The sequence below is a fragment of the Anomalospiza imberbis genome, chromosome 2, assembly GCF_031753505.1.
Source record: "Anomalospiza imberbis isolate Cuckoo-Finch-1a 21T00152 chromosome 2, ASM3175350v1, whole genome shotgun sequence".
In the NCBI taxonomy this organism is placed as follows: domain Eukaryota; kingdom Metazoa; phylum Chordata; class Aves; order Passeriformes; family Viduidae; genus Anomalospiza; species Anomalospiza imberbis.
Genome location: NC_089682.1, coordinates 76,593,327 through 76,613,150, shown reverse-complemented (window position 1 = coordinate 76,613,150; position 19,824 = coordinate 76,593,327). Strand labels below are relative to the sequence as shown.

Here is a 19,824-nt window from a genome sequence, read left to right as displayed (position 1 = left end):
AGCACAGCCTGAGAGCCAGAGCTGCCACTACTAACACACTAATGCACAGAAGGCAGTCCCCTGAACAGGACAGTGGCTGGACATTTGGTGGCTGAAAGTAGACTTGCTTGGGCAGCCTCTTGCCCCAGGGTTGCTGGTTCTCACATTTTTTTACAGACTTACCAGAGTCAGTCCAGCACAGCTGGAACTACCATCATTTTACAATGGGAAACCAGCCACTGCTTTGAGGGACAGAACTTCAGGTATGTGCATGCTATGGAATTCACAAAAAAAAAAAATTCCAACAGTTTGGCATCCCAACCCCTTCCCACTCACTGACAGACCAGACAGACTCAGTAAGGTGGTAAATTGTGTTTCTTAGAGACCATTAAAAGTACATAAGCTGATTTCTAAAACATGCCAGAGGAGATTACAGTTGTGTTTATAGAGGAAGTAAATAAACTGCACGTGCATGAGTGGCTGCGATGCTGTGGGCAGCAGGGTCCCTTGCTTTTACTAAGAGGGCCTTGGTGATTTGTTTTGCCCATGCACAGAGACACAAAGGAGGGGAAAGGGAGCAGAGGAGGAGGCAACATACAACATCTAAGAGAAAGAAATGAAAGAGACAGCCTAGGGGGACCTCAGCTCCCAGAGAGACAGGAGGAATGGGGCACCAAAGGCTTGTTTAAAAGAGTTCAAGAGAATTGCTGGTCTGGGGGCCTCAAGCTTGTAAAAGCCTACCCCCTAAAATGAGAGCAGTAGGTGGCACAAGCAGGCCCTGGCTCCTCTTCAGTAGATGCACTTCTGACCGTCCATCCCATCTCAGTTCCACAGGGAATTAGGGAAGTACTCAGGGCAGGAGGGCTGCTTCACTCCAGATCTTCATCTCTGCCCTCCCCCAAGGTGGAGAGGAATGGAATCGCAGGGAGATGAACTCAAATGAAAATGCTGGGGCATGGAAGTGAGCGTGCAAAACCTAGCCCCTTGCCAGGTGCCCTGGGAGGCAGAAAGGGGCTACCCCAGCACATCCAATGATACTAAAAGCATCTGCTCCTCCCATCTTTTGCACGTTGCTCCCATCTGGGAACTCCACTGATGTCCTCCCTGCCTCCTCTTAGGCCCAAACAGATCCCAGAGCATTCTAGAACACAGGCAGAGCTTTCTAAATTAAAGGAGTACCCTCTTTCCAGCCTAGATTACAGACCACAGCTCAGCTTGTTAAGAAAAGTTAAAAGACAAGATACACATTCCTTGGAAGACTCTACAGAAACAGGGCAGCTCATTTAAACCACGTCTGACAACCCATTCAAACAACTCACAGCTCTTGTTCCTTTTGATGGAGAAGAACAAGGGAATTGCTCACAGAAAGCCACAGCCACAAGTTCACTTCCATCAGAGACCACCCTAGATCTAAATTCAAGAGAACCCATAGCAAGTAGGAGGATTCAGTTTGATCAGCAAGATCTCTAAAGGCATAAGTTGTCAAACTGGGACATCTGATGTCACTTTGCAATATCCATGCCCAGAGCACCATTCCCCTTTAAATCCCCAGCTAACCATTTCAAGTGTTTTCTAACTCCTGCTGAAAGTCAGGGCTTTGTGGCAGCAGATACAGAGCAGATAGCTGTATCAGAAATCTGATATTATCAGAATCTGATCTAATCAGAAAGCTGTGCAGCTCATTCAGTCTCATCTGGAATACCTCCAGCCCCCTTCACCTCTATCTGCTATGGCAGTGAGCTTCCTCGATGTTCAACCCAGTCACACAACAGCAAAACACTACTCCTGCCACTACTCCAAAGTCTTCCTTCTGGAAAGCTACAAGACAGTAGGAAGCTACAGGGTCCTGGCTTGTGTGTGCATAGATGAAAGGCATATTTGACACTCCCCACCAGACTAATTGTTGTTCATTTGTTCCTTGTGGAGGGAGACTTTACTCCTACACATGCCTTTTTGATAGTAGCAATGTTCCTTTTGCTTAACTGTTTAGCCTGTTGCACTTGACTGAGGTAATCATGTAGGCCCTCCTTTATAAAAACTGAAATGGCCATGTTCAGGCAGCAAGTCATCTGGAAATAAGGACAGGCAGAATAAATCATTTCTTCAAGTGCTCACCTCTCCATGGCTAGAGAAACCTACATCACTATGTGTAGCTTAGATGGCTCACAGCCACTGGTCAACACAAGCTAGCTTTTATTTCAGAAGCTCAATGAAAAGCTCAAGTCATGCTGCCACTCTTTTTAGGCAGAACACTGAAGGCTCTCACATGCTCAAGTCCTTCATCCCACAAGGCACTGTGTTAAGGCATTCTTATTTTGCTAGAGTTCACACAGGCACTATATGACAAGCTTACACCCAAAAATAAACACAAAAAGTTCTCTGCAGAAGAGCAAGGAGCAAATACCTACCTACTCTTCCTCAACTTCCCTTTCCTCTAAGTTTAGAGGACACTCCCTAAAGCTGCAGCAGCTATTGAAAAGTCTACCTATGTTTAGTAAGCGGCTTGGAGCCCTATACAGAAGATAAATTAAAACCAATAAAGAAATCAATGAAGAAGCTAGGTGAAAGGGAAAGAAAGGAAAAATTCAGAGGCAAGAAGAGACAGGCATGGTAATAGGGGACAGGAGGTTGCAGACTGAAGGAGCTATATTTAAGTAAAAAAGTAGACTGGAGACAAAGCAGTAGAAAAAAAAAAGGAAAGAACAAAAGGGCAAGTTACACCAAAGATCCCTCAGAGAATTCCAAACCACCCACCAAGGAAGGAACTTGCCAACCCACCCACTCCAGAGTAAATGCCCCTCATACTTACAGGTTTATCTGACCTGGCAGGCAGAATTTCCCATTTCTACAATGATGGCATTCCCCATTCCTCATATTACTAGGTAAAGCAAACCATTTCCACACTAAGTGAGGGAGTTCCAGCACTTCCACCTCCCCTTCCCAAAGCTTAGAGTTGACACTTATGCAACTAAGACCCTCAAGATCTCAAAACAAAAAGGAAAAGTTTAAAGTACTCTAGAGCTGGTGCTTCCTCACCTTTGAGCCTGAGGTTTTTGGTACTTACTTGCAATCACCACCACCACAAGGGCACCAATCACTCCCATCATGATCATCATCTGAAGGAAAAGATTGTCCAAGAGCAATACTCAGAACAGATTGACAAGCTCCCATTCTTCCTGACAGCCAGGGAATCTAAGCCAGGCCCCAAAGACATGACAGCCAAGGCCTCAAAACCTTCCCACAGTGAAAGAATCTTAAGCATTTGAAATTGTTAGTAAGCCCCAGCTATACTTGAAAGCTCTGCAGGAGAGGAGAAGCCCAGTTCCCTCCTGACAAGGAGACCATGGCACTAGGAAACTCACCTTGCAGTTCTTCCACCAGTACTTCCTTTTGAGTTTGGCTGCACTACTTTCAAACACTGAGGCGCCGGCCTGAAGCGCATCTGCCCGGTCATCCAGCTCTGACAGCTTCTCGTCTCGTTGCAGCACCTTGTCTACGTTTACACACATTATATCAACCACCTGCAGAAGGAAGAGTAGTGGGAGCAGTTATATTGGCAAAGACAGTAAGAGGAAAAACATAGCCAATAACTGATGTTGCAATAATAAAGAACAAAAAACATGAACAAGGGGGAGGGGAAGATCAGGGTAAGAAAGAAGTCACTTCAAGTCACTGCCTACTTTGGAATGAAAAAAAAAAAATCCGAGAGTCACTGTTAAAACATCAGTTCAAGTACACTTCAATGAGGTCCTCAGCCTCACATTCTCATCTGCTTCTAAGAGCTCTCCATTCCAGCAGCAAGCCAAAGCCACCCTCCTTATGAGAGGAGCCATGCGCTCACTCACTCCCCGAGAGCTGCAAAACTACCTTATGAGCTTCGTGCTGCTGCCCCGGTGAGGCACAAAGGCGCCACTGCGCGTCAGCAGCCAAGCCACCGACTTTGATCCCGGGAAGCCAGGCAAGGATTCCCCCACATCACTGCACACAGTGTTCCCTTGAAGCGGCCCGCGGGGATTAAGAGCTGTCCTGGATGCTGTACAGCTTTATTCCCATAAGAGATGCGCGATAACGAGGTACCAAAAAAATCTAGCAAGCCTGGTCCTTGGAAGCCATATCTGGAATTAAGAGGCTTTTAAACATAAAGCAATCTCTCCTCCAGCTTCTTTAATAGGTTTGCCACGCTATTTTTGAGTACTGAGCATTAATTAATTTCTGGCTTTGGCATGACAAAAGGAGCCACCCCCAGACACCGGTCAAGAACATCGCTGCTGCAGAGCAGTGGGAGAAGAGTCCAGGCATCCATCAGGGCTGGCAGAGCTACTGACCTCCTGCACTTGGGCCTGGGTCTGCTGCAGGCGGCGATTGCTGGTCAGATTAGGGGGAGCCCCGGGGGGACCCCCAGCGGGGGCTGCCCCTTCCGGAGCGCCTCCGTCGGGAGCCGCTCCTTCGGGAGCCCCGGGAGCAGGCTGCTGAGCTGGGTCAGACCTAAGGGAACACACACATCAGCGAAGAGAAAATTCAGCCGCTCGAGAGAGAACGCCCCCAAATCCACACGAACCCCAGTGTCCCCAGGCTGCAGCAGCGCTGCTTCCCGCCGGATCTGGAACAGGCGGGCTCGTGGGAGAGCCTAAAGTAGGGGCAAGCGGGAATGGAACGGGCCCTCCTCGAAGGAGCTTGTGGGTGCGGTCGCGCCAAGCACCGTGGCCTCCCAGGGGGAACAGCGACCTGGCAGCAGGGACGTGACCAGGAGACGGGGAAGGAATGTGGGGGAAGAGGGACAGGGAGGCAGCGCGGGGGCACCCCGGGGGAACCAGGCAGCCACCGGGCAGGGCACAGTGGTGGACGCCGGCCAGGTTGGCTCCAGCTGGGGCGCCGCACATCACCACTGGGGCACGGCCCACGCACCCGCTCACCCACGCAGTCAGCGGGGGAGCGGGACCGCCCGGGGGCGGTGCGGGCAGCCCTGCCTGCGGCTGCTGCAATGCGCCACCCGACCCCACAGCCGCCGGCCAGGACGCGGGCTCTGCACTGACCCCCGTCCCTCACGCTGCAGCCACCACCCCCGCGCCGTGCCCCCCGCAGCTCGCTCCCGGCCGGTCGGACGGACGGACGGACACTCACATGGCCGGGCAGAACCGCAGGACACCGCGAACAGAACCCCGCACCGACAGTGCCCCGACCCCCCCGGACCCCGCACTTATAATGGGCGGGGCCCCGCCCACAGAGCCAGCAGCCAATCAAAAGTTGGTCGGCACCGCCCCTGGGTTCCCCCTCAGCCAATCAGCGCCCCACGCCCTACGGAAACGGCCGTACTGTTAGCCCCGCCCCCAGACCGCCCCGGGACAAGCCCCGCCCCGCCGCGGGGCTGCCCAATGGGAGCAGCGCCCTGCGCCCCGCCCCGGCCCGGCCCCGCCCCTGCGGCGGTCCCGCGGGGCCCGGGCCGGGGGTGCCCGGCGCTCCCAGCGCTCCCTCCGCCCCAGCGGGACGGGGGCTCGCACGGCCCCGCTCCCGATCCACGGCCCTGGACCCGCCAGCCTCGACAGCCCCGAGCGGGTCCGCCGCGCTCCGTGTAGGTCACGCAGGGGCTGATCGTGGTTACCTGCCCCGTTCAGTTTTCCTTTTGGAGTCCAGCCCGGCTGGCGCCGCTGAGGTGGGGGCTGCGGAGTGCTACCGAATTCCCACCTCCGCAGTGTGTCTGTTGGCTCTGGGTAAGCCGCCGTCCTTGCAATTAAGAGATGGTGTCGCTGGCCCACTTCCAGCATACAGCACGTCATGAAAGCGAAGCTGAACAAGTCCCGATCGAGCTTCTGCAGCCTACTGGGAGAAATGCGGCTCCCACAGCAGCCCTAACAATATGGGGGTTTTCCATCTAAATTTCTGGAGAAGCCGGCTGGATCAGAAGGGGAGATTCTCCAACTCAGGACAAAAAAGGGGGCAGGAGTGTACTGGAACTGGAAGAAAACTCTTCATACAGAATTTTGTGTGGTGAGTAGAGAGTGACAAGCGTAGGTTCACACTTCCACTACCTTTTCCTTCCTTAAGGTGATGCAGGACGTTCACATAAGTTTTTCGTGTCAGATCTCACAGATTATTAGGTACACAAGACAGGCATTTTGCAGATTACAGCATGGTAACTAGAAGATCATGGTTACAAGGTAAAGAATAATGCAGCGTTGTGACTAGAGACAGGTGATTTGCAGATAGGAGCAGACTAGCACTGACCTCAGAACTCCATGTTTTTACATTCTGCTTTCAGACAGAAGGGACAAGTTGAGGAAGAAGCTTTTGTAGCCTGGCAGCCTTTCCACTGCAGTCTGAGGACCATTCCAGTAACCACTGCAATTAAGTTGGAGCTTATGGAATTAGTGTCCTCAGAGCTTTTGCCAGATTGGTGCTTAGGGATTAATAGATAAAAAATAGTACAAGATACTTTCTCTTGAAGCCTTTCCTAGTTTCCAACATATTTTCAGTCAAGGACTTGCTATACCTGCTCAGTCTCCACTTGGATCTGTGCAAGCTTCCTGAATCCACAACACCTTTTGACAGGTCTGTCACCCTGCCACTGAGAATGTGGACTTGAGCTGTTTAAACAGAGAGTTTGCCTTCACTTTCCTCAGGCTTAGGCCTAAAGAAAGTTCTTTCCATTCATTCCCTGCCACTTCCAACCAAATGCTTTTGGAGACAGAGCAGCGTTGCTCTGTAGCAAGATACATCAAGTCAGAAGATAACTCCCCGATTACTTAGCGGCTAAATTAACAACTAAGGCAGAATTGGTATGCAAATGCCTGCTCATCTAATGGAGTTTTCCCAAGTGTACAGTGGTGTGATGTTGCTCTACAGGGATGCCAGCTGTGACTCACCGTAACTTCTCCTCTAAAGGAACCGGCAATAGTTACAGAAAACTAGAAGCTAGAATTTTTAAAAACATTTAATTACCTGAATTACTTTTGCAAATCCTGCCTAAATTGTAAACAAAAGGCCATTTGATCATAAAGTGTCATTAGCAGGGGATAAAATCATAATGAGTGTGGAATGAGACAAATCCCATTCTTAAGACAAGTTTTGATGCATTTCAACTAACATTTGGATTATTCACACTTAACCACAGATGAGTGGAGGACAAGGGGGGAAAGCCATGAGCAGAAAGATATATTTGCAGGACTTCGTGGTACTAATTTGAAAAATTTGGCTATGAGGAAAAATCTGAGCTGGAAAATACTGGAATTGTCATGTTAGATATGTGAACCTGGGGCTTAGAGACTGGCCAAAAAACAGAGGAGCAGAGGGTCAAGTTTAGGGATGCAGGTTGGAACAGATACCTCCAAGAAGTACGTCAGAAATGACTGAGGGGGCACAGAGGAGCTCAGGCCTGGAGCATCAGCAGGCCCTTGGGACCTGGGTAGAAATATGCAGCAAAGGTTGTAGAAAGCACTTGGAATTCAATTGTGTGGAAGCTGGCTTTATTCTGACTGCAACGCCACAAAACTCTACTCCACAGGCTGAAGCCACCTCTGTTCCCTAGCGGTGCTTTCCGGTGCGATTGAAGCGCTTGTACAAGTACCGGATCCTCTTGTTGAGTTTGTGAAAGTCCTCTGCAAACATCCGATCGCCCACCATCTGCTTCTTGCGGATGCATCTCTGCAGCTCGTTCCCCCGCCAGCCTCGCAGCCAAGTGGGCCCCATGATGAGATTCTTCGGGTGGATCTGGAAGCCGCCTGAGAACAGGAGAGACAGATGAAGCCAGGCACTGGAGAAGGCTGTTCCCAGGGCGGCCGGCCCAAATCCTCCCCGTCCTGTCGCTGCTGGCAGAGGCGCCAGCCCGCAGGTGAGTCCAGCCTCCCTCCCCTCCTGCCCCGGGGCGGTGCGGGCGGGGTGTGTGTCTTACCCAGGATCCCCACGTTGTCATACACCCCGAACAAGGCCCGCTTCTTCGTCCACCGATCTACCGGCTTGCGCTTGGGCGGCTCCTTGATGCGGATGGGTCGGGAGAGCCCTGCCAGGGGCGACGACAGCGGCACGGGAAGGCCGGGCCGCGCGGGCGCCCAGCGCGCCCCGCCGCAGTCGCTAAAGCCCCGCTGGGCGCAGGGCAGGGGAGCGGCACGGGCCAGCAGGGCCCGCCCCGCCGCTCGCAGCAGCAGCGTTGCCGCCGCCGCCATGGGGATGACCCCCGGTGCCCCGGGGAAGGGACGGGACGGGACGGGACGGGACGGGACGGGACGGGAAGAGCGACGGTGCCGCCGGGCCGCCCCTTCCGCCGCGGAGCGCAGAGGCGCGCGGGTGACGTAGCGCCAACGGTCGGGAGGGCAGGGGAGCCGGCGATTGGGCGAGGGGCCGGCGCGTGGCTCAGCCGCCGGGCGCTGATAGGCCCGTGGCGGGAAGGGGCGGGGCGAGCGCGGTTCGCGCGCGCTGTTTCGAGCAGCCGGGGCCGCGAGGGGCTGTGGCGGCCATGGCGGCGGCCCCGGCGTTCCACTTGCCCCTCGCTCCCGCCGATCTGCTGCAGGATGGCGGCCCCGGGCGCTACGTGGTGCGGGAGGTGCTGTCCGCCCGCGAGCTGCCGCCCGCACTCGCCGGTAAGGTGTCCCCATACCCCCCTCCCGGTCGGGCCCGGCCCTGCCGCCGGCTCACGGCCATTCCCCCGCCTCTCTCCGTGTTCTGCCGCAGCTTTCCGGGCCGCCTTCCGTGCGCAGGGCGCGCTGGCCGTGCTGCAGCACTTCGACTGCGTGTACAGCGTGCTGCAGTGAGTACGGGGCGGGCATGGGGCCAAGGGACGGGTGCTCGCCCCTCTGCCAGGCGCTCTTTGCCCGCCGCCCTTACACCTTGTGTTTGTCCCGCAGCCACTTCCGAACCGTGGACACGGCTGTCAAGGAGGACGCCCTGGAGCTGATGATGCACGGTGGGTACCCGCTGCTTCCGGCCGACGCAGGACTAGCACAGAGGCTGTTTTCCCTTGGCAGCTCAGTGATGATACAAAGGCTAATGTGACTCGGCCAGCTGGGCTGCACCCTCAGCCCACTCCTGTCATACGGGTCTGTAATCTTGGTGGACGATGCTGAGTTGTGCACGTTCGCTGTAAGGGCAGACCGACAGAAAATCCTCTTGCCCTTGTCCCTGGAAAATACATCTGTGGGACGTATCAGCTCAGAGCGAGTGTTTCTCTGAGCTGACGGAGGGCTATGGGGATAGGACAAGACAGCATGCCCAAGGTCTGGGTTGCAGGGCGCAGCCCATGTTACAGCTGGTGAGATGTGAGCACACATCTTTGGTAATCTGATGGCTGCTCTAAGCCTCCCAAAGAGAGGATTGCTGAGGGACCTGGCAAGGAGTGCTCATGACTTTCTGCTTCTCCTCAGTGGTGTCCCATCATTCCAATGATCTTCCTGCTATCTTGAGTGACTCTGGGCTGAGCCATGCAGATCGCACTGCTCACCTCAATGCTCTTAAGATGAACTGCTATTTGCTGACTGGCCTGATGGATGCCTTTGAAATGGAAACCTGCAAGAACAGTTGTTTTGAGGCAGATCCTGGTAGGAAGGTAGGTGAAGGGACTGGGAGAAAGGTGATAAAAGTCAGAATAAAATTTTAAGCTTGCTGAACTCCGTAGTATCTGTCAGATTTATAGCTGAGTTTATATAAACATGATGCCAGCAAGAGCAGTGCATAATGTGGAGCACTGGTGCTTCTCTGAAACTGTGCATGGAAAGCAGCCAAAGGGACAATCATGTGTCTAAATATCAGCAGGGACTTGGATGCCCAAGCCATTCTATTTCATTCTTCAGTTTCTGGCTGGAACTTAGTATGCCAGCATTTTCTCAAGATTTCCTTTCTGTGGTGGCAGTGGATGCAGGTATAATCCTTAAACCACACAAGGCACTGGTGCTGGCCTGAGCTAAGAGAGAAGAATCGGGGGGGGGGTGGAGAAAAAGCTCCCTGTGATCTCACAAATCTCACTGTGTGTCTCTTAATGCTATAACAGACTTCTTATATTTTGAAGGAAGCAGGGTAGTGACAGAGTTTTGTCTGTTGTGAAGCTGCTGATGTATCTTACTATGTAATCTGCTTTCTAGAGCAGGAAGAACCATGCCAAGACTTCTGGATCCTTGTGGGAAGAGGAGCGGGAGCCATTTTTACAGCTGCTTACACAGCTGCTGCAGCTGGATCTCCGTCAGCTTTGGGGTGGTTTAGCAGTGGAAGAAGAGTTTGTCAGGTATGAGTTGGAGCAGGTGTATTGGTGGAATGAGTAACTGGTTCTGAGGGATAAAAGGTTAAATGATAGCTTTACCAATGAGATGGCATTACAGCGCTCTTTGGGGTGCAGATCATTGGGAAACTGAGGAAATAGCTCAAGGCAAAAGCAACGTGTATAGGAACCACTTCCTCTCCTCATGTAGGCCACAAAAAATTCAGATGCTTGCTAATTTTTAGAGGGCATTGGAGAATCTCTCAAACAGAAATGTGTGGTGTGCTAGAATGATGTTTGTGCAAGTTGAGATAGTGAGGTTTGCTATTTGTCTTCTGTGGGTTTAGCTTAATGACAGGAAGCTGCTACCGTATCCTGGAGAATCCAAGTATCGGCCTTCAGAGGTACCGGGTCACACGGGAGGCTCTGACACACCTGCTTGCTGCAGCTCTGGTTCACTGCAACCACATGTTCAGTGAGTTCCTGCCGTTCTGCCTTCTTCCTGAAGCCATTCCCAGTTACTTTCCCTGACCTCTTTCTTCCTTCTCATGTGTTAAAGGTGCCACTCTGAAGATCACCCAGATGCTGCAGCACTTTGAACATGTAGCCCCAGTGTTTGCACAGGCTGTGAGCCTCTGGGCTAAAGAGTATGGTCTAAAAAGCCTGGTGGGTGAACTGCTAAGGTGAGAGAAATACTTGGAGGCTTGTCCTTTTATCCCTAGCAACTTGAGGCGCCCCATTCCTTGTTTCATCTTTCTGTACAGGGAAATTGGACAGAAATGTCCCCAGGATTTGGCTCGTGAGGCTTCTGGAGTCAAGGGTTATGCTACTTTTATAAGTGAACTGGCTGAACAGATTCCAACTCTGGTGCTCTCCAACATGAGTGTTCTCCTGCCTCACTTGGATGGGGAGGTACGTTTCTGCAAAGTCACCTGTCCAGGAAAGTCAAACGTTAGAGGTGCTGCTATCCAGTTTTTCTGTCTGAAACAGAACCTCTTTCTCAGAGCTCAAGTATCCAAAACCTGCTCTATTGGAATGGATTCTGCCCTTACCTAAAAGATGCAAAGGGAACAGAAACCATGGCATCTCCTGTCTGGTTGTTACTATCAGATGTCAGAGAACAGGAGACTGCCTACTTGTCTGAGGTCCCTGCTGTTGTCCCTTGTTCTTCAGCACTTAATAAGTTTGTCATTGTGTTACCTTTTCTTTATCTGCTGTTAGTGTTTCTCATATCAGTTCTTGGCTTCCATGAACCTACCTGGACAGCAGGATTTGGGTTGGAAGGGACACCCTCCACTAGACCAGGTTGCTCAAAGCCCCATCCAACCTGGCCTTGAACAGTTCTAGGGATGGGGCATCCACGGCTTCTCTGGGCAACCTGTTCAAGTGTCTCACCACACTGTCAGTAAAGAATTTCTTCCTCATATCTAATCTAAACCTACCTTCACTTTGAGGCCATTGTCTCTTGCCCTATCACTGAATGCCCTGGTAAAAAGTCTCTCTCCAGCTCTCTCACAGCCCCCTTTAGGTACTGGAAGGTGTCTCCCCAGAGCCTTCTCTTCTGCAGGCTGCAAGACCAACTCTCAGCCTGTCTTCATAGCAAAGGTTACTCTGTCTTGCATGCACAGCTGTGTTCACTCTAACTTAATTCAATATCCCTGCTGAAAAAACTCACTTAGGGCTGGAGCATGGGATTTGGAAGGCCCAAACTCTGGGCATATCAAATCATGTCTTTTGGTCTGTTCCTCGTTTAACAACTCCTGTCTTGGCAGAGTTACACGATGCGAAATGCCATTCTGGCAGCTATGGCAGAAGTGCTGGTGCAGGTGCTGAATGGTGACCAGCTGGAGGAAGTTGCCCGTGGCACTCGGGACAAGTTCCTGGATATGCTGCAGGCCCACGTGTGTGACGTCCATAGCTTTGTTCGCAGCCGTGTGCTGCAGCTCTTCACTCGCATCGTGCAGTGCAAGGCAAGTTGTCTGGGCAAATGGCATTGCCTCAGTCATCTCTTCCCATCTTATATGTTTTGAGGGAATTTCTGCCACTCTGCTTTTTGTTTACAGATATTGAAGCTTTAACTGAGAAAGGTGCTGTCTCTGTGTACTGTGCTGTCTGCAGTTTTTTCCAAGAGACCAAAGATCCGAGGGGTGGGGGAACTGGGGGGTGGAATTAGATGCTGCTCATTCTTACCAGGACAAACTAGAAGAAAGAGCATAGCATACAGCCTCTTTTCACACACTAGTATGGGAGAACATCACAATTACCAGATAAACTAAGACTCAACTCAGCAGGATCCTGGATAACCTAAATCCTTGCTTTCAGTGGAGGCTGGGCCATAATATATCCAGAGGTCTTTTGAGCCCTAGACTTTTCTGTAAATCTATAATTTGTCCTTTTTAGTACATTAATATATCTGCAGTAAACTCTTCCCAAGTCTCTGAGCCTTCTTGATAACTTTACCCGTGCTCTTGTTGTGTTCTAGGCCCTGCCTTTGACTCGGTTTCAATCTGTGGTGTCGCTGGCCGTTGGGCGGCTCAAAGACAAATCTGTCTTAGTGGTTAAAAATGCAATCCAGCTCCTGGCTGCGTTTTTGTCCAATAACCCCTTCTCCAGCAAGGTAAATCCAATTATTATGGTGGATATGTTAGATATCTCTTTGCAGGCTAAATATCTGCAGCGTGCTATTGCCAGGGCAGTAGCATTTCTGTGTCTAGTGGGAGGAACGGTGTAGCCTTTGATTCTGCAGGTGGCAGCTTTCTGGTCTTCCCAGGTTCAGATTTTGAGTTCTTGGACTCATCCCTCTCTTGGTGAAATTCATAGCTATGCTGAAGGCCAGGAGGGATGTGACTGAGGTAAAAGCCTGCAGCAGTTTTGAGTCCACTGTGAGGTTTCTCTCCTTAGGATCATATTTCGTTTTTTAGAATATTCTTCGTGGATCTGCAGCTCTTTTTGTTTAGCTGCACCTTCTCCTGAGTTTCTGAGCCTGAGATGAGCAACTTAGAGCAGTTCTCATTCTAGGATTGGGGCCAGAGTCTACTCTTCCAGTTTCCCAAAACAGGGTTATCCATGGGGATTGACAACTAAAGCAGGGAGTGGAAGAGAGAGGAGAATTCTGGCATTTCAGGAAAAGGATAACTAACATATTTCTTCTTCTCTTCCTGACATCTTCAGCTAAGCTGGACTGACTTGGATGGGCCACTGAAGAAAGAAGTGCAGAAACTGAAAGAAATGAGGGATCGTAGCAGACCCACAGCAGGTAATTTCCTTTCTTCTTCTTTCCACTTTCTAGGACAGTCCAGAATGTACTTTTCCTCATATTAAATTTGCTCCCAGGTTGTCACAGCTTTTGTCTCCTATCTTACCTGTGTGAGATGGTGAGACCAGATAACTGGGATTAAGTTCAAAACAGGTTTCCTTATGGTGGTGTTATAAAAGGATCATATTAATATCCATGTCTAAATCAACAGTCCTTATAGCTATATATCCTATCAACAGTCCTTATAGCTATATATCCTATTTTCAGGGTAAGAACTGAAAATGTCTATGAACACCCTCCCAGGTTTCTCTTTTCTACCACTCAAGGACTGCTTGAGTCATGATTTTGATCAGATGTTATTTAAACTTGATTTGTGGGCAGCACCAAAGTCCAAGGCTAAACAAATGATTGTTTTCTTACCTGTCTTTTTTTCTACCTTCAGTGGTTTATTTGTTTTACTCAGAGTTCTTGTCTTACTCTCACTGCAGTCTGGGTGGGATCAGCAATGGGAACAGTACCTGCCTGGGGAGGGGGTAGGGGAAGTTCCTAAGTTCCAGATGAGTTTTTCCTTCCCATTGAAGGTGTCACCTGAGTCTGTGTTCTTCAATCCTTCTGGTTTTTAAGTAGCTCCAGTGATCACCCCAGAGGAAGAGTGGGAAGCGATGCTGCCAGAAGTTAGGGCTGCCACACAGCAGCTTTTTCAACCACCACAGGAAGGGGAAGAGGAGGTGCTGGAAGTTGAAGAAACAGTGGAGAGGACAGTGGAGCAAATCACTGGTCTGTTGAAGAAGCTGAATTACAAGTAAGAAGGCTCTGCAGTGACAGTGTTTATCCCACAGGGTGATTTCCAGTAACATTACTCTGTAGGAAGAGATTGATGTGGGCACCCAGTACAAGATGCTGATAGGAGCTGCTTTTCCGGGTGTTCAGGGCAAAGTTGGATAGTTTCCCTTATGTTCTGCTCTGATGTGTTGCTGATACTCTCTTGGGCAATGTCATTGTCCAGGAGCGCAGCCCGCCTTACGCAGAAGGCCCTGTGTCGCTTCCAGGGAAAGGAACCTTTCATTGGCCCTGGGGAGGAAAACGAGGAGGCAACAATCCTGGGTGTTCTGAAGAGACTTTACACAGGTAACTATATCACTCTGTCTGTTCTCCAAGTCCAAGCCAGAGCCAGACTAAAACCCTCTGGAATGCTCTATCCCTCCTTCTGACCTATGGGGCTCAGTCTGTGTGTACCTGACAGCTCCCAGAGCTGCAGCATCTCTACATTGTTTGTTCATTGTTTGTTCGAGTACCTTGGCATTTTAGCTGGATCATACTGATCTTAATTTTTGGTTGGAACAGTTTCATGGTCCCGGCAGAAGTGTATTTTTGGTGCCTTAACTAACGTAATATCTGAAGGGAGTGAAGCCAGTGTTGCTAATCACACCCTTCTGCCCTGTCTGAATTTGTCAGGAGTTCTGCTTCCTGAACAGGTGGTGGCACATAATGCTTACCCCTAGCAGCCTTGACCAAGTATCTGGTTCAGGCAGAGTCTTGGTTATCTGGGGCCTGAGCCTCTGGGTGTATTTTCAAGACTTCACACTCTTTCTTTGGTGTTTGTTTCAGCATGAGGTTGCTTAGCCAATCACGTTGAGCATATTTCTGTTGGAAGTCTATTGTCTAAAAATCTTAACTTTGTGAACTCTCCACACTTGCACAAACTGTGCTATGGAGTAGTAGTGTTTGCCTTCTCTTGGTTCCCTTTTAGGTGCCTCATCTATCTTTGGGGAATTAGCAAGTTCAGATTAACCCTATCAGCATTTTAATGGAGTTCACCCCAACTGGGCGATGACCTTCTGTACCCTTTTACCAAGCTGGCAGTTCTCTGGTACATCACACTGTAGTACTGGAACTTGCTCCACAGCATGCCGAGATTTTGTAGCTAGGTCTGATTGCAGAATTTGGATTTTTGTATCCTGGCTCTTGGAGGGCGTCACTGTGGGATGGGGAGAGGAGGGTTAAAATGCCCTGAACTGCGCCTGTTTCTCTTGTATCTTCAGTACTGCTCACAAACAAGTGTGCTGTGTAGGTTCATGCCCAGGTGAGAACAGTGAGGATCCTCCACGTGACAACAGCAGTGACAAGACTGAAGAAGTTGTACAGGAAGAGCAGCCTCAAACAGAGCTGGTCAAACAGGAGATGTTGGTGCACTACCTGCAGGATGCTTACAACTTTTCTGTGAAAATCACAGAAGCTCTGAACCTGATCGGCAAGTTGATGTACGAAAATTCTGTCTCAGGTATGTGAAATAACCATGTGAAAATAATCTTTTTTTCCCCATTCAGCATTTCTAGATCTTTCCTTGCTTGAGAGAAAATGTTGGAGTGGTAGAGCTCCAGGAGAAGGAGAAAAGATTGAAGGAGCTGCTCTTCATTGAGCAGATGTCATAGACACTTTCAGGGTATTGGAAAAGCAAGCACCATCTAAATGAGTGTCGTGAAGGAGTTGAATAGGCCATGAACAGGCTTTTTAGGAATATTTATTTATTTAATGTCTATTTATTTTTTAAAATACCAAGGTTAGAAAATATTTTTAATAAGTTTAAAAGTTGTTTTTAAAAACATATGAAATAAAATGTATTTGAACATTCTGAAATGAAAAAAAAAAAAAAAAAAACCAGCCAGGTGACCAAAGTGAGTTCACTTGTGGAAGCTATCCTGCCTTCTTTGGGGAGGGATGGATGTTCATCATCTCAGCTGAGGTTCTCTCAGCGTAAGCCTGGCCAGTGAAGCTGGGTTTGGTTACGTGTTCAGTGCCCTGACACAGCTTCAGCTGTTATGTTGGCCACAAGAGGGGAACTAAGCAGCTGGTGTCATCTAACTCACCTCTCCTCAAACTTTATTCTCTAGTTAAACATGAGCCTGATCAACAGGTTCTGTGGCCTGGTCCTCTTCAGTGCTGTAGAGAAAGGTGGTGATCAGAAGGCCTTTGAGTTAATTCACCTGTTCATATTTCATATTAGAACTACTGTAATCACTTGGACTTTTTTGTAGTGTTTATCAGAAATTGTCATTTCCAAGGGATGAGAGGCACAAGTCCCGCTCCTGTCCTCTCCAGCACATCCACTTGCACAGGTCTGCAGTGGATGGATGGGTGTGGGCACCGCAGTGCCCCAGCCTTCATGCAAACACTTCTGAGGCTTCATTTCTGTTGAGGGCTCATATTACTTGAGATAAGCATGTGGGCTTCCCCAGCAAGGTTTGGTGTCATTACCTGTTTGCACACACAAAAATGAACTCCTGGGTTAAGTGTCTTTACAGGTCCTTTGAAGTTCAAGGTCAAGAAATTCCCCTACCTGGTACTTAAACACCTGGGGTTTGATTGTGGGGATTTTTTTTAATGGATGCACAAATTTTAATAACTTTTCATCTCCTTGTTGTCCTGTGCTGTAGTATAAGGAAGGCAAATTCAGTGTCTGAATAGCAGAGGTGTTTGGAGACATTGCCTCCATTTGGAAAGAGTATGCTGCTGGGTAAGGAGGGGACTCGTGCTAAGGGATGCGTGTGCTCAGATTTAGGCTTTTTAAATTAAAGATTTAATATTTGAAGATTTAAATTTTTTTTGTGTTGCAGATTTATGTATTCTAGTGTGAGTGGGGACAGGGAAAGCATACCAGCTCACCTGTTAGATATTCTTAATTCTGATTTGTAAAGGCTTATACTGGTAAAAGCTCTTACTTAACCAGAGTCAGACTCTATGAACTGTTTGTTGCAGCACAACTTCTCTGATCACTGGTGTGGATGTCTTGTGATGTGCTCCACCTTAATGGATTTGGTTTTTTTTTTTTTTTGGGTCTTATGAGAAGACTGGGCAGTCTATTTCAGGAGTAGTCAAACTGGAACCAAACACAGTATTCCTTACCCCATTTGTACATCAAACAGCTTAGTTCCTCTGGTTATAGCATTGCACTGGGGCTTATAGTCAACTGTCTGCTGTGACTATGAGATCTTTTTTCTCAAAGCTACTGTTTCCCAGAAGAGAGTTTTGGGTTTTTCTCAAAGATAGTCTCTGTGCTCTTTCCCTAACCATGTCACATTGGATTTAGCTGTAATATTGTTAATTTGTATCTCTTTTCTGGGACATCTACATCTTTGTACTAGTGATCCCATTCTGACTCAAGCCCTCTGCAGACAGTAGCAGTGATCTCTAGATGTTTGCAAAGCTTGCTGTGAGACCAGTACTCCTATGAATTTGTTTTAATGGCCTCTTTAATGGGAACTGGGGAAGAACTGCACTATCACAACTGTTCTCTCTGCAGTGGTGCAGGAAGCCATTGAGTTCTTCGTGACAGTCTCACAGTTTGGCGTGCCCCAGGCGCTGCTTGGAGTCCGCAGGATGCTACCCCTCATATGGTCAAAGGAGCCTGGAATTAAGGAGGCCGTGCTGAATGCCTACAGACAGCTCTATCTGAGCCCCAGTGAGGATTCAGAGAGGTATGGATCTTCCTAATCAGATTTTTTTTTTCCTTTCCCTCCCCCCATCCCCTTTCTGCTGTTGTGAATGGGGTATGGACAGGAGGAGAACTGAGAGTTGCCATGCTTCATGCTGAGCTGAAACATAAAGTTATTGTCTGAGTGTCCCAGTCTTCCTGCAGAACCTTCTGCTGAGCTTCTGTTCTTGGTTTGTCCTAAAGCTCATGTGTAGGAAATTCATGCAGCAAAACTCTGTGAGACTTTGTGAGGCAGATGCTGAGAATTACTTGAAGTTAAACTGTTGTCAGGCACTAATATTTATTGTTCTCATAAATTTCACTTTCATACAAAGCATTGCCTAAATAGTCTGGGTAGGGTCCCTATCTGATAGGGAACAAGAAGTGTTAATTATGAATGTTTCTCTTGCCAGCAGGGTTCTTGATTGGCAACAATGAATTTCAGCCCATTAGGAGTCACCTGTTCATATGGAGTCATCCCATGTCCGGGAGACTTATATACTTCACTCTGTGGGCAAAGTTGTTGGCCAATGTCAGTTGTCCCATTTTGAGTTTCTTGTAACTGTAGTTGTTCATCCTGCTGGAATAATAAGAGGAACAGTGTGGTCTAAAGTTGAAACTATATTTCTGTTACCAAACTTCAGGTTTTTTTTGCTGACAAGTCATACATGCTGTGGCCTTGGTCACATGTAGGCATTCTACTTCTGATGTACCCAACACATTCCCCATTTCTTTATCCTTCACACTTTACAAGGTTGGTTCTTATTTGGGTGCTTTCACATGTATTTCTATTTGTATTTCAGTCATACCAATCTTAAATATTTTTCTAACAATTTCTACATGTCTTAGATGGGAGGATGTTAAAGGGTCTTTGTTGCTTATCCTTCTTGAGGATTTAGTGGTGGGAGCTTGCTACCACTTGCAAGTTTGCTTCTTCCATACTAGAGAAGAGCTGTGTCTCCTCTCTGGTGTGGCACTTGCCCTTTTTTAATGCTTACCCACTTGTAAATCCTGTTGGATACTTGTGCAATAAGATAAGCGTGATTCCTGGTGAGATGCACCATAACTCATCCTCATTTGTACCATCAGGGCAATAAAGAGCACATGCTGCTTCTTATTTCTTCCTGATAATATTGCCTGCAAACAGCACTTCTACAGTTTGTGCTCTGTTCTTATTTGTTCATAGAGAGATTTGCAATTTCTAGGAAATTGTACTTTGACTTGTGGTGGAGAATAACCTGGGAAGTGGCTGCTTAGTGCCTCTGATTAGATCTTTAAACATCATAAGGAGCACCAGCACATGAGGCAATGGACTTATCACATGGCCATCGTGGCCGTTGGCACTTGGGTGACTTCAAGAACTCAAGCTTGTTGTGGGAGTTTTCCTGATCCTGTGGATCATCTCTGTCATCCAAGAAATGTTTTCAGCTCTTTCAATAGGGCAGTAATTGTGACAGTTGCTTTTTCTTTACCTTTTAATTTTTTTTGTTATTTTTCCCCTTTCGAAGGGCCAAGGCACAGGCCCTGGTGCACTCTCTCTCTCTCATCATGATGGATGCATCACTGGGAACGATACAGTGCTTAGAGGAAATAGTGAGTATTTGCCTTGCCTGGCTTTGGGTTGTGTATCTGTTTTATTCAAATGGTAGTCATTGCAGATTACATATTTTCTTTGAAGTTCATTCTCCTTTGCCTCTCTCTAATTTTTTAATTGCATTTCTTTTGCAGATCTCAGAGTTTGTGCAGAAAGATGAAATAAAGCCTGCTGTGACCCACCTGCTTTGGGAGCGATTCACGGAAAAATCTCCATGCTCGTCACTCGAACGCCGCGCTGCCTTGATGCTGCTGGGGATGATGGCACGGTGAGCCTGGGGCCAGGTCGAAGCCTGTGAGTGGAAGGATGTACAGGGAGTCGATTTTTATTGAAGAACTGTGGGTGCT

The 19,824-nt window shown here is 48.8% G+C and overlaps 3 protein-coding genes, 1 long non-coding RNA gene and 1 other non-coding gene across 8 annotated transcripts in view; 2 read left to right on the top strand and 3 right to left on the bottom strand.

The window, feature by feature from the left end:
• Positions 1-336: 336 nt before the first annotated feature.
• VAMP1 (vesicle associated membrane protein 1) lies at positions 337-5,170 on the bottom strand. 3 transcript variants are annotated; one of them, XM_068181873.1, is made up of 5 exons: positions 5,101-5,170; positions 4,305-4,464; positions 3,342-3,500; positions 3,044-3,095; positions 337-2,857 (listed from the first exon to the last, which is right to left on the bottom strand). In XM_068181873.1, coding segments are annotated over exons 1-5 (381 nt in total). In that variant the 5' UTR covers positions 5,103-5,170; the 3' UTR covers positions 337-2,849. The 3 variants fall into 3 exon arrangements, with proteins under 3 accessions (XP_068037974.1, XP_068037973.1, XP_068037972.1); XM_068181872.1 differs by having other exon boundaries at positions 337-2,646; XM_068181871.1 differs by having other exon boundaries at positions 337-2,048.
• Positions 5,171-7,424: 2,254 nt separating this feature from the next.
• On the bottom strand, positions 7,425-8,159 carry MRPL51 (mitochondrial ribosomal protein L51). Its single transcript, XM_068182946.1, has 2 exons — positions 7,865-8,159; positions 7,425-7,694 (listed from the first exon to the last, which is right to left on the bottom strand). Exons 1-2 carry the CDS (start codon positions 8,133-8,135, stop codon positions 7,498-7,500), a joined length of 468 nt encoding a protein of 155 aa, XP_068039047.1. The 5' UTR covers positions 8,136-8,159; the 3' UTR covers positions 7,425-7,497.
• Positions 8,160-8,335: 176 nt separating this feature from the next.
• NCAPD2 (non-SMC condensin I complex subunit D2) overlaps positions 8,336-19,824 on the top strand; it is a 24,378-nt gene continuing 12,889 nt past the window's right edge. The window contains exons 1-17 of one of the 2 annotated variants that reach the window (XM_068182952.1): positions 8,336-8,549; positions 8,641-8,716; positions 8,814-8,872; positions 9,330-9,511; positions 10,044-10,183; positions 10,504-10,631; positions 10,716-10,839; positions 10,921-11,068; positions 11,929-12,126; positions 12,639-12,773; positions 13,328-13,412; positions 14,040-14,214; positions 14,419-14,540; positions 15,484-15,693; positions 17,713-17,887; positions 19,392-19,476; positions 19,612-19,745. In XM_068182952.1, coding sequence (XP_068039053.1) covers positions 8,426-8,549; positions 8,641-8,716; positions 8,814-8,872; positions 9,330-9,511; positions 10,044-10,183; positions 10,504-10,631; positions 10,716-10,839; positions 10,921-11,068; positions 11,929-12,126; positions 12,639-12,773; positions 13,328-13,412; positions 14,040-14,214; positions 14,419-14,540; positions 15,484-15,693; positions 17,713-17,887; positions 19,392-19,476; positions 19,612-19,745 — 2,300 coding nt within the window. In that variant the 5' untranslated portion in view covers positions 8,336-8,425. Of the gene's footprint in view, positions 8,550-8,640; positions 8,717-8,813; positions 8,873-9,329; positions 9,512-10,043; positions 10,184-10,503; positions 10,632-10,715; positions 10,840-10,920; positions 11,069-11,928; positions 12,127-12,638; positions 12,774-13,327; positions 13,413-14,036; positions 14,215-14,418; positions 14,541-15,483; positions 15,694-17,712; positions 17,888-19,391; positions 19,477-19,611; positions 19,746-19,824 lie in introns of both variants that reach the window. The other variant, XM_068182951.1, reaches the window with a different exon arrangement.
• On the top strand, positions 8,933-9,255 carry LOC137469837 (small nucleolar RNA U85). Its single transcript, XR_010996715.1, has one exon. It is a non-coding gene; the product is annotated as a small nucleolar RNA U85 (small nucleolar RNA).
• The window catches only part of LOC137469803 (uncharacterized), a 23,163-nt gene continuing 19,549 nt past the window's right edge, over positions 16,211-19,824 (bottom strand). Inside the window, exon 3 of the long non-coding RNA XR_010996682.1 lies at positions 16,211-19,769. This is a non-coding gene — a long non-coding RNA (uncharacterized lncRNA). The remainder of the gene's footprint in view (positions 19,770-19,824) is intronic.